The 16,122-nt window shown below is 43.5% G+C and overlaps 1 protein-coding gene across 1 annotated transcript in view; it reads right to left on the bottom strand.

Moving 5' to 3' along the window:
* The window catches only part of LOC106747430 (dynein heavy chain 2, axonemal), a 51,463-nt gene that overhangs the window by 33,512 nt on the left and 1,829 nt on the right, over window positions 1-16,122 (bottom strand). The window contains 17 exon segments of the mRNA XM_014624928.1: window positions 775-968; window positions 1,052-1,185; window positions 2,170-2,284; window positions 2,597-2,715; window positions 3,032-3,159; window positions 3,871-4,122; window positions 4,325-4,421; window positions 4,892-5,081; window positions 5,270-5,440; window positions 8,400-8,493; window positions 8,587-8,732; window positions 9,259-9,401; window positions 10,441-10,960; window positions 11,253-11,595; window positions 11,813-11,949; window positions 14,161-14,618; window positions 15,018-15,287. Coding sequence (XP_014480414.1) covers window positions 775-968; window positions 1,052-1,185; window positions 2,170-2,284; window positions 2,597-2,715; window positions 3,032-3,159; window positions 3,871-4,122; window positions 4,325-4,421; window positions 4,892-5,081; window positions 5,270-5,440; window positions 8,400-8,493; window positions 8,587-8,732; window positions 9,259-9,401; window positions 10,441-10,960; window positions 11,253-11,595; window positions 11,813-11,949; window positions 14,161-14,618; window positions 15,018-15,287 — 3,511 coding nt within the window.

Here is a 16,122-nt window from a genome sequence, read left to right as displayed (position 1 = left end):
CGATTAATTTTCCTTCTTTACACGCGCAGCAACGAACCATACGCGGCGCGCGTGTTTCTTTTCCATTTTTCTTTGTTTACCGTAATGGGTTGACTCACAGCTGGTTATGCAGCCACTTACAAAATGTGTACTTTGTTAACTTCAGAAAGTATCGCCGAAGGGACTGGCGCAAGTACGCCCGGGTAGTTTACGTAAGCTTCGCGCTTTAGCGGTGTAGAGGTTAATAAGCGCGAGTGTGTAACATACGGGATTAACCGTATTCCGTCCTTTCTGCGTTATTTCTTGCAAAATACCGCCACTCGGTCTAAGTGCGCGGCGTTCCATTCGAACGAAAAAGGGCCGGAGATAGAAACACGCGGATTATATCCATCGTCGCTTTGGGCGGATTCTTTTTTTTTTTTTTCAACTCTCTCCGCGTCATACGCCGCAAAAAGCTGGTAGCGAAAACGTTAATTCACTGTAGCTACAGGCTTCGATATTTGCTGTTGGAAACGAACGTACGTTTCAATCATCAACAATTACTGTCGATTACGTTCCTGCGCTCGATCTCTCTCATCTTGCTGTCATTTTGAAAAATGGCCATCCATCGTACGGACGCAGTTTATATTGGCGGCCGAGCTGTTTCTAGCTCTCGCGCAACGATAGATTGACATCCCGGCTAAAGGATGGCTCGCAAAAACAAACTACTTTGCGCCTCGGCGAAGGGTGTACGGAAACAGCGCATATTTAATGGCACGAGCTCGCCCGAAAATTGCATCACAACCGGGAACGCACCTGGTGTTCTCGACGACCTCCCAATTCTTTTCCTTCAGCTCTCTGCAGAGTCTCGTGAGCTTCCGGAGCAGGAGATTAGCGGTCACGTCCATCTTTTCCGTTTCTATCGTCCAGAAATTTTCGGTCCTGTAGCGTTCCCAGGTGTCGTTCCACTCGTCCGTCAGTTGCCACACCATTTCGATCATCGTCATATTCTTCGCGGGCGGGAAGAGCGTCGGACGTTTGATAAGAACATGCGAAATCGCGCGCGAGGCTGTGAAACACGCGACGAGCTTACTTTCTCGAGTTGCGCGAGCTCCCTCGCATCTAGTTGACTTATGCCGAAAAACGTCAGCTGCGAGTTCAGTACGCTCCCCCGGTGCTTCATAGAGTGAATCTCCTTCCGAAAGTTTGTCAGCCAAGTTAAGGCCTCTGAAATATGCAACGACGTGCGAGAAGACGTGGGTAAAAAGTAAGATAATTACATTCAGTCTCGCGGCGCGCGATACGCCGCCTCGCGAAAACCAATCCGTTATTCCGGGATCAAGTTGCCGCGTTGGTCATTTAACGCCTGTGTCGCGTATACATACGTGCACACACAAGCCCGAGTGTGAGCTCACCGAAAAGGTCGCGCGTTTATTTACACGTTCAAAGTTCACGTGGAAAAAAAACCGGCGCAATATCGACAAACGCGTTTAAAACATCTGGACGCGGCGCAAAAACGTGCCCTGAATAAATAACGCGCTAGTAATTTACAGTAGCGAAAGCCACGGCTAGGATTTTTAGTCTCTAATCTCTTGAAATCCGCATGTAGGAAATGTCACCGCGGCGGGAGGGGCCGTTACTATCGTTCAGCATTTATTACACCGTTGAGAGTTTCGATTTATTCATCGAGGAAGATGAGCTCTTTGTCGGATTAAAAAATCGCTCCAGTATTCTTTCCGATATTCGAGGCACTTTTCCCCTGTGTTTAAACAATTTTTCCTTCACTTCGCTCTCTCATTCCGTTTATAAATTCGCAACAGTCTAGTGTTGAACGTACAACGGCCAATGTTATTTCACCCCGACCATCGTTCGTACCTGAATTGTTGGACAAATCCATTTGAGGCTGTAAAATACAAGATGTTTCCGAATTACAGATGAAGATTTTTAGCTCACTGATAAAACTTGCGAAAGCGAATAAAAAGTTTATGAAGATCGCTTCGTTTGATTTCACGAGGTCGATCGATCGGCTGGCGGAGATGCCTTTACCTATGACTCCGCGAAACACTCCGTTATTTTTACCCCTTTAATGCGAGATATACGTCTCGCGAGGGTGGTGATAAGACACTGCAGTTGATTTACGCAGGGACTCCGGCGCTATCTCACAACGAGCGCGGATTTACACGTCGGATGAGTACACATAAACCAATTTACCCTTTGAATTCCATTCGGACGCGAAGGGCCCGGTATCGTTAAATTTGCGCACCAACGAGGATGCATCTTCTTGGTACGTTGTCGCGTCAGCCAGCAATATTTGCTTAAACTCTTCCTGCAATTACGTCGAGACAATATTGATAGTCGAAAATACACACGGAGTTATCACATGAATATTTATACTCCCGCAAAATCTATGATTTCGGATATTGGTCTTTTCTTTCTCATGTTTCCGTCGTATCGTGCGAAATTCACGTTACTTCAAGAATTCGACACACGCGGCAAAATAAATAGCGCGACAATCGACCGGGGATTAATCGACGTTGGGTTTCTCTTCTCGCTCAACGTTGACGCTCCATCCACACGGTTCTATTTTTTCACTGCAAACTTTCCAGCAATTTCCCTGCGCGTCGAGGGAACATCGTACCTTTTTCTCGAGTAGCGTAACTTCGCACATGGCGAACAAGTCCAAGTAAGCCTCCCAGGAACGCTCGATGTCTCTTAATCTTCTTTTGAACTCGAGAGTCAGCGGCACCTCGTATCTTTCTGGAAATAATCGAGCGTCCTTCGAGGATCTAATATGCGCGATCGCGTCCGTAGTTGCATGGTTGCGAGATGAAACGATTCAAATCCGCTCTCTCGGGCGCCTTATTTCGCGATTAAATCACGCGCGCATGCGTTTTCGAAGCGCGAAATCGGTGGTCATATTTCCGGCAAAACAGCTACATTCTCACGAACTTGTAGACCGTATCGCAGGTTCGCGAGCGATCACGCTATACGTACTACACGCTGGAGGAAACCCCGGCGATTTTATGGCGCATCGACCTCCTTATTTAGCGCGGGGAAACATTTAGAGGTTTACCCAAACTTTGGTACTGCTCCACGATCTTGGGGAACTCTTCCTCCTCTTTCGGAATCTCGGCGGTGAGCCTCTCGAACAATTGCAGCGCGGATTGCATGCTGATGAGATCCGCCGGTTCCTTCGTTATTCTGCAAACGAATGAATTCACGTACGATTCAGCTCGAAATTCAAAAAGGCCCTGCGACGGGATTTATGGGAGTAACGCCTCGCGAGCAACGCCTCTCCAGTGTTCCGCTCGGCTTGAGGAAATTTACATTAATAGTATATCGATCGAGAGAACTGAAAACGAATATAACTGAAAGATTCAATTACGCTATGGAGCGGAATAGATGATCGCGAGCTTCCCTGTAGCGCATGGATGGAGATTTTTAGCACAACGGTAAAAATAACAGGGACCCGCGGACTGCGAAAGCGATTAATTCTTCTCGGGTCGAAACGAAGAATAGAACACGCGTTCTTTAATACCATAACATTTTGCATTTTAATATCGCTCCTCTTTTCGTGCAATATACGTTGTTTCCCCGGATATTATTATGACTTTATACAAACAGCATGTTGTGACTAAAATGTTTTTCCTTAACTTGTGTCTTTTCACACCAAATTATCCATTAGATATGCGAGCTAAAATCTCCGAAACTTCAAATATAATTCCCTCTGCAAAGTTTTTTGATAATTCCAAAAATGTAACTTTCTTTGTATTTCTATTTTCTTGAATATATCTCTCCGAATTTTTATCCGGACTTCCTTTACGCTCAATTTTTGTCTTCCTCCCTCTCTCTTTCTCTCTCTCTCTCTCTCTCTTTCTACATATGAATAATAATTATATGCGGTCAACTAACTTCGTGGAATTGTCAGCGATGTAATGGTAAACGTGGTTGATCATTCTATCGGTGATGCGGAATAAAAGCGTGGTGAGCTTCTGTTGCCAGACCGAACAATGTTCAATGATGGTGGATTTCAACCCATCGGAATTTATATCGAGGAAGTGTACCGTCGACATCGTTTCCTGCAGTTGGACGCTAGTTATCAGGTCGAAATATCTGTTTATGTCCATGTCGAAAGATGCGGCTGTTGGTTTTAACTTTTCATATCTGTAATACGCACATGTAAATAATAAACTGCCATACTTTTTATAAATAAATTCAAAATTAAATATATCAGATGATTATAAAATCATATTATAATGCCATTTGTGTTCAATAATCTTTTAAAGACTTAAAAGAAATGTCATTAATTCGTAAAAATTGCGAAACAGATATTCATTTATTTCTGGTACAATTCGGTTTGCATTACCTTTGAATAAACAGGTCTTTGTTCACTTCCCATATTTCCTTGAAAGGCTCCCAGTTCTTGAGATAAGTTTGTATTTGGGTGGAACTGTAAGTTACCTCTGCAAATTCGCGAATTAATATTTAATATATCGTCTCTCCGATATTGTATAAAAGCAAATTTGACAAAATTAAAACCAGAGATCAAAGGCGTATTAATATTATGACATTATTCTTGATATAAATATTAAGAAATAATTTAATATGAATATTAAATTATATTTATCCCTCAAATATTGATCTCAAATAGTTTAAGGTGATAACATTTTGGTATAACCGGAGTTGATTTTCAATTGAGGACGGCTCAAAAATTAGCGCTAACTCCGAATTCTGCTAACTTTAAATAACATGTACCGTTTATCTCGCCGTGATGAATATACTACGTACCGTTTTCTTTATAATTATTGAAATGAAATCAAAATCTCGGCGCTCTCATTGCGACCGAACACCTGACATATCAATTGTGGTGCAGCGTGTAGCGAGAGTACAACGAAAGAAAGTCGAGAAAGGTGTATAGAAAGCTTAATGATACCGTTATTGAGTTTCTGTTGGAGTTCGATCAACTCTTTGTCCTGCTCGTATAACTTCGACAGGGGCATGCTCTTGTATCGAATTTTAAACTTTTTAGCTAGCCGCGAGACATCTTTTAGAGGCTCCAGCAAAATATTCGAGATGTTCCCTATTATCGTAGCTATCTCCGAGAGACTCGGCACAAAGTTTATCTAAATAAATCAGCAAAATGTTTAGAGTTTACTATTTTGCTTTTACAAGACAGAGCGACCCGGCAATAAAATAAAATATTATCTCGGCGTCGTTGGATTAGAAAATATGAAATTATCGACCGGTTGAACGGTGTACCGAACATTGTTACGCGATATGTTCTACATGTTACGCAAAGTTATGGACACACTTTGTTATCGATAATATCCGCTTGCACCAATAGAAGAGGCGAGGGTTCTGTCGTGCCTGTGCCGTGAAGGGCTTCATACATGATGGTCAAAGAACTCTCCAAACATAATCTGATGGCTTGCTCGATCACCCTATCGATCTTCATTATATAATCTTCCCATTGTGCGCGACTCTGAAGAAGAACAGATAGAAAATCTAACGCGCAGTTTATGCGAAAACTGCGGTACAAAATAGGTGATCCGAAAATAAAATTTTGGATTATTGCTTTCGCGTAAAAATGTGAATTTATCGGCTCACGCAGCAGCGTAGCCAGAAGTAAGTGCGAAATTTATAATCGATAATTTGTAATCGCTTCGATAAAGCAAGCGACAGGCGAGAGTGCGCTATTACGGAGATTGCTCGCTTACGACGAGGCTGTTTGTAAGACTTTTTGAATTAACCGTGAAAGTACGTGCCCATGGCGGTAGTCACGTTACGGAGAGACATATCATATCACAGATCTGCCGTAAATGTGCTCCTTACTTCTCCGACTTTAGTTACATGAGAATCGCCTCGTGGTATAGCCCGCGGCTGCACAACGTACGCAGCGCGTTTTTTTTCGCAAATATCCTTTCGTCGAGCTTATTCGGTCATTTTTGCGTTTACGTGAGATTTTACTGGAAGATTCTCGGTGGAACTCGTCAAAAAATTCCGTAAGTCAGCGAGCTGCTCTGCAGCGCTTATTGAAGTTCGCGAAAAAAAAAGAAGAAAACTAAAAGACTAAATAATTCGCCGTAACTCCTAAAATATGATTCGGCAAAACTTTGCTTCAAACATGCTCGTTGTTACGTTAAGAATTTTTCACATACACACAGTTACGCACAAGAATGTGATACAAACGCAAATAAAAAAGGAGATGATATAAAATAGACAATTTAGTTCACAATACTTGTCAAAGTAATAAAAGTTGCATCCGATACGTCGAGTTTGCGTAAATATTAAGTTGGGGAGAAAGAAATCCATTATTTTTTCGGTAGATGGCTGTAGTGATCGATATCTCGTAAAGTATCGTATATAAACAATTTCAGATTTATGCTCGTTGGAAAGGTGACATTTCGCACTAAAAAAATTCTTTTGTTGTTTTTTGTTTGGTCCATTCAGTTGTGAGTTACAGGGTGTTAGAAATGGAAGTCAACAAAGAGAAAATTCGGTACATTTTACAGTTTTTCTTTGATAAAGGCGAAAATGCAAGCTAGGCGGCTGTAATTGTGAATAGTGTTTATGGTGCCGATACTGTAACAGCCAATTACGTGCAATTTTGATTTCGTCGATTCCGTTCAGGTATTTTTGATGTTAAAGATGCACAGGTAGGCCCGTCGTCAAAAATGTCGATAAAATCACAGAAATAATCGACCGGCACGTTAGCAGTCGTAGCATCGCCCAGAAGCTAAAGATCGACCATAAAACAGTTTTAAACCATTTGCACAAAGCTGGATTCAAAAAGAAGCTCGATGTTTGGGTGCCACACCAATTAACACAAAGAAACATGATGGATCGAATTTCCATTTGCGAAGCCTTGGCCAAACGGAATAAAATCGACCCATTTCTTAAACGGATGGTGACTGGGGATGAGAAATGGGTCACATACGACAATATTGTGCGAAAACGATCGTGGTCAAAGCGCGGTGAAGCAACTCAAACGGTGGCCAAATCAGAACTAACGGCCAGGAAGGTTCTGCTGTGCATTTGGTGGGACTGGAAAGGAATCATTTATTATGAGTTGCTTCTATATGGCCAAACACTAAATTCGGATCTCTACTGTCAACAACTGGACCGTTTGAAGCTAGCGATTGACCAGAAACGGCCAGAATTGGCCAACAGGAGAGGTGTTGTGTTCCATCACGCCAGGCCACACATGTCTATAGTGACTCGCCAGAAACTCCGGGAGCTTGGTTGGGAAGTTTTGATGCATCCACCATATAGTCCGGCACCAAGCGATTACCATGTTTTTCTTGCAATGCAAAACTTCCTTAGTGATAAGGAATTGGCAACAAGAGAAGATTGTGAAAATCGATTACTAGAGTTTTTCGCCAATAGGGACCAAGACTTCTATAAGAAAGGCATTATGAAGCTACCTTTAAAATGGCAACAAATTATAAAACAAAACGGTGCATATTTGACCCAAATCGGACAATCCGAAACATGTTAAATAAAAGTCTTGAAGTTCACGTAAAAATAATGGATTTCTTTTTCCCCAACCTAATACATAAATCGAAAACGCGAAACACGAATGGACACAGAAAAATATATTAGATTCAAGTAAATAATTACTTTTATATTTCTTAGGGGCCATTCAATAATTACATCACGCTATGAGGGGGGGGGGAGGTCTATTAGTTTGCGTGACTGTCTGTGATGGCAGGGAAGAGGAAAGGTAAAGATCATGAAACGTCACATTAGATGGCATAACTTGTTAATATGAATGCGCGTGGTTAACCACTTTATTAGCATTCGTGACACATTTGGTTACGTTTGATGGAAATGGTTAAGTTCTGACATGGTTCTGTGTTAATAACCAAAAGGCTAATTTTTAAATATTTATTCTATTAAAAGCACAACTTTTACTGATCAAAATTATAAAAAAAGGAATTCATTTTTTATATTATATGCTTCATAATTATGTGTATTTTAGAATAAGGTAGTAGCGCGCAATCTCATAATTATTATCCACGATATGATTATGAGCCTTATTCTTCTACAAGTCGGCGGGAGGGAGTGGGTAATTCCATGCAATATTGGGAGGAGCAAATACTTTGTGAGGAAATCGTGAGAAAAGGAGAGGGGAGGGGTAAAAATTGCTCAAATTTAACATGACGTAATTGTTGGGTGGTTCTTTAGCAAGTTTTTACCTGAATCAAATAATATTTAATTAATGCAAGTAAAACATTTTTCTACGTAAATTATCCAAGTAAAATATTAACTCGGTCCAAGTGAAATTTACTTAATTCAAATAAAAATTTGCTAAGGAGCGTTGGAGTAATTATTTACTTGAATCTAGCATCTTTTCTCTGTGCACGATTATTTTTATCGTAACGAAAATGCGATACGTTCGCGCCCGATTAAGTTCCGCGCTCGCACGACGAGAATCGTACCTCTTCTATCACGTCCTTGAAGCCCCTGTAGATCTCCATAACGTGTCGAAATATCACATCGAGTCTCTGAGTCATGATCTGAAACGCCTCGTTTCTGGAAAGCGAGGAAGTCCGATCGATGCACGCTCGGCGCGGTTAAGTTTCAGTCACGCGTCTGAATTCGCGGTGGCCCCGACGCAATTCCTACCTTACGTGCACGAGCTCCCGCTCCAGCGCGGCCAATGTGTACGTGTAATTAACCCTTATCCTGATCAGAGGGGTGTCGCAGATGCTCTCGCTGATTCTTACGATCTCGGAGTTGGAGTTCTTGTAAGTGTCGATAAACTCCTGGAACTGAAGGGGAGGTATAATTTAACGCGCCCGTTTGCGCGCGCGCGAAATCGCGCGAATCGACGAACAAAGAGAAATCCGCTCCCGAGCGATTTCGACGATCGATTTCGACGAGCGATCTCGTTGCGTGCACACGTCATATTTAGCACGAGAGCGGCGCTCGTATTTCAATCAGAACACGCTTTTCCGGCACGTCGACCGGATAAAGCGGAAGTGACGAATTGTTGGAAAAGAAACGGAAGCGGCGCGACGAATATTAGGCTCTCAAATGTTAATGAACTCTCCTGCCTGTGCATTCCTGTTCGCGCGCACGCTCGCCCGCTCGTACGCGCGCGTATACCCGCCGCATCATAATTATTCCGTTTCTGCATTATACGGGGTCCATAATTAATTGTTCAAACGCAGGTAGACAGCGAACGGACTGCTCACGGACAGTCCGAAATTAAATTTCCCCGCGAAGCGCCGTACATATTGCATGAATTTATATAGACTCCGCGCGCGTGGACGAGGTAAGAGACTCTGGGCGTACATTGGCCGTTTCGTTGAAACAATCCTCGATGTACGAGTCCACGTAATCCGTGTTCCACGTCAGCTTGGTTAAGCCGGGATTGATCTTCCGGTCGAGCTGCCGAATTAATTCGTGAAACAGCGCACGTTCCGTCAGTGACAATGCTGAAAAATACAAGTTTTGCTACGCCGTAAGAATATTTCGCCTGCGCTCGCGCGATCGCGCGCTCGCGGGCTGAAAATGCGTTAAAATACGAAGAATGTCGCTTTCATCGCGCGCATTACAAGCGTGTGCGTTGAATCGCGTCATCAGAATATTTGCATGACACAGGCGTTTGTATTTTAATTGGAATACTATTTTAATATTCGAAGAAGAGCGTTTAATTTTCACGCGTGGGTGTATGTGCGGTTCACGCGCGTGTTTAATAAATTATGAAATGTAATATTTGCGATACGTGTGGAGAAATTCAGAGAAGATGACAACGGATAGTAAAATCTGCGTCTCTGACAGTCGCGAGTCGATTTTCTCTGGGAATAAATTTTTCATCCCACGTCGAATGCTCCGACTGAAGCTTCGTTGACAAAACGACATTTAAAAATAATCGAGGAACTGGAACGGTCTCGTAATATCTCCGCCTCTTCGAAATTCGATTTGTCAAGGAACTCGGAGCTTCGTCGCGCTTAAAGTAATTAAAGTTTCATTAATAAGTCGTCTCAGGTTTTGAAATTGGCCGTCGGTCCTCTCGCTGACGCCATCTTCATAGCCCACTCTATAGTACCATCCAGTGCGCTCAAAAAAATAGTCTTGCAGTCACAGCGGAAGTTATGTAGATACGACAAATTAGCTAAGATGAATGAATAATTAGCAAACACTTCAGTGCCAGTATAGGTTATGTCTATGAATATAGGTGACAAAAACAGAATTGAATCTGAACTATTTATCTAATTTGGCAAGAAAGTTTCTCTCTGTGAAGCCCGTCCAGATCAAGGCTAGTCACATTGTTATTAAAAATTAGCGACAGGATCGAAATTTTCCTGCATGTATTGCCAGAACGCTGCTGCCGTAAGTTAATACGTACTACAGACCAAATTCTAGAGGATACAGAAAACAGCGATACATTTTACCTGTGATATTTTTAAAATTCTAGCCGGACCAGTGAAATAATTCCCCGAATGCGTGCAATGATCAAGAACAAAGTCCTACCTTCGATAATCTTGTTGTACGCAAGAGTGACGGCGTGGACGCTCTCTCGTATGTAATGCAACGTCTCTTGCTTGTCGTGTATTATTTGCACGTGCACGGGAATGGTGAATTTCAGGCTGATCCAGTAGAACGACTCGTGGCAGAGATTCACGATGTCAGGGTCAATATTGCATTCGAGCAGGCCGGATCTGTCGTCGCTCCGTCGCATCAGGAAGCGATCGAGTCGCGAGCGCGGATTCTCGCCGACGTCGTCCAGCCATTGCCGGTACAGATTCTTCACCGTGTCCTCGATGGATCTGATTACGATGTCCTGCTGATGATAGACCTCCACGCTCATGCCGCAGTACGGCATCCACTCGGCTTCCTCGAGTTTCTTCCGCGTCGACAGCAAGCGGTCACCTTTCGAGCGAAGATTCAACGCTCTGCCGGCGAAGTACGGCGTGATAGCCGGATATTCCTCTCGCTCGTGCAGAACTTCTAGCTTCGTCCGTTGGAGATCGTCGGCGAATATCTGCCAAACCTGAGCATCGAAGAAGTCGTCGCTTTCGAATGTCAGCGGTTACTTTTCGTTTCGATGACTCGAGATGATTCGTTCGAGACGATTCGACGACTCGGCCGAGATATAATCGCGCGAAACGCGGTGAGGACGCAAGTTCGGCGCTTAAGATCTCGAACCTTTCTCTTTGTCTACGTGTTCTCTTTTACCGGTCGTAGATCCTCTCAAGATGTCGCCAAAAGATGAGTTCTATTTTACAAATACGCGCTACGAAATTACGACGTGTTATATTTACGAATTATTGGGTTTCTCTTACGCTTGTGTTCTTGCTCTCGAAGAGGGATTTCAAGTTCTCGCGGCTCGAATAATTGTAGAAACTTCGCAGATCCGCGATCCCTTCCTCCACATTGTTAACGTCACTGAAGACGGTGGCGATCAGGTTTTCGATCATTATCTCCAAATCCCTAATTTCGGCGTGAAACACGAACATATCGTCCTGCCACGTAGGATCGTGAACAGCGAAGATCTTGTGCGAGTTCGTCTCAATTTTCTGCAGGGCTTCGTAGAAGAGTCTCTCGATCTTTTGACACACTCTCTCGTACTCCTCGCCGTTTGTGCCGCTGAACTTGGGATTTGAAATCTCAGTGGTCTCGTCCAATCTACGTCGAGAAGTTGGCGTGTTCATCACGTCGCAGGTATAATCATTTGCGCATACACCGCTAATTATTTAGAAGCGTGATTAGTCAGCCTGTTTCCGGCGTTGCGACTTAACGAGTATGTAACTATTTTCGTTCTGTCGGGAATGACTTGCCGGAAAAATAGGAGCGGAGCGGCCAATTTTTATCGTTACTTGTACGCGTTGTGTATTACTCGGACCTTGCAAAATCAATCATTGCTTGACAAATCCCGATCATATCCTGACACCTGCCGATGAAAACGTCGACGTAACGAAATATGCTCTCCGCGTCTAAATCCCAAGGGTGCCGTGTGAGATTGATGTGAGCGTTCGCGATCTGAAAATTGCCGAACGGAATACATCGAAGAGAGCTTACTTTATAAAATATAAATGCGATCGCATCGCGGGCTGTTCGAGCGAGAGTAAAAGTTGAACGTGAAGTTAACGTTAATGTCGCTGGCGTCAAAACGAACGGTGTTATTCACAGTTTGTATTTCATCGTGAGAAATATGTGATTCAAAAACGAATCCGAGAACGGAGAGTTCGTTTCGTATTAAACGTGAAATGCACTCGAGGAAATATTTTACTATTATTTTGGATTTTAACTTTAATTATAAACGAACTTTAATTATAAACGGTTTATCCGAAAAGGATCATCGAGGTGAGATCGTCGGATAATTCAACGCTTGTTACATGCTATTAAGTACATCCGAATATCCATTACTATTCGGATTACATACTATTCGGATATTCGAATAATACGGATAGCATATCCGTACTATTCGTAGCACAAAGTATCCGAATATCCGAATAATATTCGTGGAACGGATTTTATTCGTAGTCAAATATTATATATGAATATCCGGATATTCGAATAACGATATGATTCGGATTCAAGTCGCAGCCCTAATCGTAACGTAAGAATGCGAAGACTCGGGGATATGCGTTAGCATAAAACTGTGTAACGCGATTGCGCGGATTTCCCACACAAAAGTCCAAGAAGTCATGTCACCTATCCCTTCGGGCACATGGCACGCTCACCCTAGCGCAACTTGAGAACAAGTAGTTGGGAGAACCGACGCGTCACACCGTTTCCCAATTCCCACCTCTATTCTAGCTTATCTGCCCACGGGAAAAGCCGTAAGTCGATGTTATATTGCGACCTCCACTTAAGGTGAAAGCCTGTTTTCACCTTGCTATTTTGTCCCGTTAAAAAGCGCCCGCTGTGAACCGAATTGCTATTGTATCTTTAACGGCCACGTCCACGTCGACGTCTACCTTAACGCGAACCTTAACGTTCTCATATCTATCCTAACGTAAACTTTAACGTCAGTTAAGGGCCTACATACGTACATCCAAGTGGCTCGAAAAACGTCCAATATTTAAATTTTTCTGATTACATTATTGATGGGATGTTCTTTTAAAGGATGATTCTTCATACTTTTGTTTACGTATTATAGGAAGCCCGTTGCAAAAAGTTGGTATGTAATATTGTTATCGCTCATCGGTGTTTTCGGTGTCTACAAAATCTCTGACACCGTTTATCTGAAATAAATAAAGTCTAAAGTCTTGTTAAAGTAGATAAAATTAATCTTTGTCAATAGATGATTTTTATCGCAGCTGATTTTTTAAATATTAACTTCTGATAAAGCTCTTTAATCGCGTCAGTGTGAATTAAAAAAAAAAGAAGAAAAAATACACATTAATATTTTCCCATGAAAAAATATTACTTTCATCACCTTCATAAACAAATGCGTAAAATTTGGAAATAACAAGTGTAACAGTTAAAAGAAAACCCAAGCTGTTTTAAAATTCATTCGAAGAAACGGAATTCCTCTTTGGCCTACTTTACTAAGTCAGAAACGGATGATTGTTCGACTCTAGGTGCACCGAAAATTGTTACGGCCCGAATAGTTGCGCATTTTCACTAACTGTTATCGTGAATTTTAGGTTATTATCCCTAATCATAATTACCGCTGAAAACTGAGATCACTTTGTAACTTCCACATTAACGGAGAAATTCATCCTTGCGTTGTCCAACAAGGAGTCTAAGTAGCTAAAGTAGCTATGCACACATAATTTAATGGGAGTTTAACTCACCGGTTGGAAGGTGAATTTACAGACAGCATAAAGTACCACGTTTTCTGCGCTGTTCTTGTGCATGAATTACCAACCAGCTTTTGAGTTCGTGAAACGCTTTAAGTACGCGCTTTTATTTATTAATTACTGCAATATATACACATAAACGCGCAAAAAGTTCCAGCAGCCGTACAAACACTTTATTATCGTATTACGATTATTGGAAAGATTGCTCAACCTTTTTGACCGGCGAAACCCTCATGATGAACTTTCGTTGAAATAAACATATCTCATTATTCGCGCGAAATCTCTTTTATGTGAACCTTTTTTTTACCAATTCTGCCCTTTTGTGTAAAAAAGTTTCAAATCAAAAGAAATTTTTCTTATATCTTTTATATAATTTAACACCAACAATTCGAAACCTACGAGAGCGAAAATACGAAAGCGCGCTCGAATCGACGCGGCTCACTTTATGATACAGATCCTTGTAATCCAGGCACAGTTTGATGCACTCCCTGAGAACACTCGTGCTCTTCTTGGTTCTCCCGGCGAATACATCTGAGAAATCGACAAAATCTTGGCATATTATGATGATCTGGTTACTGAGCGCACTGAAGAGATCGCCTATTCTTTCTCGCGTATTGTAGTAGGGCGAGTTCAGCCAAATCGTTCTGAAGAGGTGTATCATTTTCGGCAGATACTCAATGACGCTCGCGAGAGTCTTGCAGCCCTCCAATTCGTCACAGGTGTCGTCGAGAATGCCGAGGTACTCGATGTTCGATTTCGCTTCGACTATACCGTGTTCGATCTCGTCCCTCAACGTTAGGAACTGACGTATGTAAGTGGACTGCGCGGCTACTAATATGTCGACGATACGCTGCACCGTGCTGTTGTGCAGCTGATGGCTTAAACCGCAGAGATTGTCATCTGGCGAAAGGTATCCGCGCACATCGAAATAAGTCAATTATCAGCTTTACCAGCGGTAACACGAGCTTCGGCGAGATTTCCAAATTAAGCTCGCTCGAGCCGCGAAAATCATTTCGCGAGGACCGGATGAGACGTCAGCAAACGTCCGTTCGCAAACTCGACGTACGCGCGAATCACGAGTGTCGCGCGACCGAACGCTCGTGCAATGACATCGAGTTTCGTGACCTCCCCCCTCCCCAAAAAAACAAAAAAAAAAGAATAAAACGCCAAAGGGATCTCGTTGAAAGGGCGCGTTAGAGGAGGAAACTTTCGCGACCCACGTAGAAAATCCCCGGACATATATTATCGAGAAACGATTCCGCGCGCGCAGCGCGTCCTTCCTCGAAAGTGAGCACTTACATCGATAAGTCCAGAAGTCATATTCGTCGTTGAGGCACGGTAACTCGCGCGGCGCCGCCTGCTCCTGTTCGGAGAGGGCTGTTTTGATTTGGGTGTCCCAGTGAACCACCATACCCTCCAGTCTCTTCACCAACTCCTTATCGGCGGTACCCTCCTCCACGGTGAGCTCCCTACTCTCCAGAGGTACATATATCACGGTTAAGCCCAGCATTTTGTACGTGAGGTCCGTTAAAGCGCACAGGAAGGTGTCCAGTTTGGTGCAGAAGTTCGCTTTCACACATGTGCGCGGTAAGGTTCGGGCGTGCGATTAAGGAAAAGAAAATCCGGTGGAACGTGACGCCGTCGGCCTCGTTATCGCCGTTTCCGATACAACCATTTTTTATACTCCCGTCCCGACGTCCATCGCGTCTACCATTGTAGCCTGGTGTCCTCCTAGCTGCACGTCCGTTGATGGAGATTTATTGAGCTGAATTGCGCGCGCCCTGTATATCGAAGGGATATCGGGACTCTGATCGGCTACATTGTCGCGTCAACGTTTTACAACTGAAGCGTGTAACTGCGGATCTTGTCGAATAGAAGAGGGAGAGAGGAGAAGAGAGAAAGATGAGAGGCACGGAGCGGACGCGCCCTGCTTAAATCGAAACTGTCCTCGCGCATCTGAACGACCGACGGATGAGACTCGCCGTATTCCGCTTCTCTCCTCCCGTCATCGTCGTCGATCATTATCTCGCGAGTCGACGCGAATCTCCACCAATCTCGCCGAGGGCACAGCGATAATTGGAGTCGCGCGCCTCGCCGGATCGCGAGATGGAAAATTCGAATTTATAAGCCGCGAGACGCGCGCGGATCGTCGCCGGGGACAAAAAGACGCGGACGCGAGCAAAGCCGGTGGCTAACTTCCTGACACAATTAGCAAAAGCGACGCTTCGATCCGGTTTAAATCCGGTCGGGATCCATTAGAAATAATGAAGTGCCCGTCGTCCGAACGCGATGCAATCGTTCCTAACTCGACGGCGCGGTAATCCCGTTCGCGTACGTGGGCAAACATCGACGCTGGATTTATCAGGCGGCGGTGAGTTGTGCAGTGCATTTAGCCGAAAATTAT

This window comes from Dinoponera quadriceps, unplaced genomic scaffold (assembly GCF_001313825.1).
Source record: "Dinoponera quadriceps isolate SergipeBrazil2010 unplaced genomic scaffold, ASM131382v1 scaffold1750, whole genome shotgun sequence".
NCBI classification, from domain to species: Eukaryota; Metazoa; Arthropoda; class Insecta; order Hymenoptera; family Formicidae; genus Dinoponera; species Dinoponera quadriceps.
This window is presented reverse-complemented; position numbering and strand designations above follow the sequence as displayed.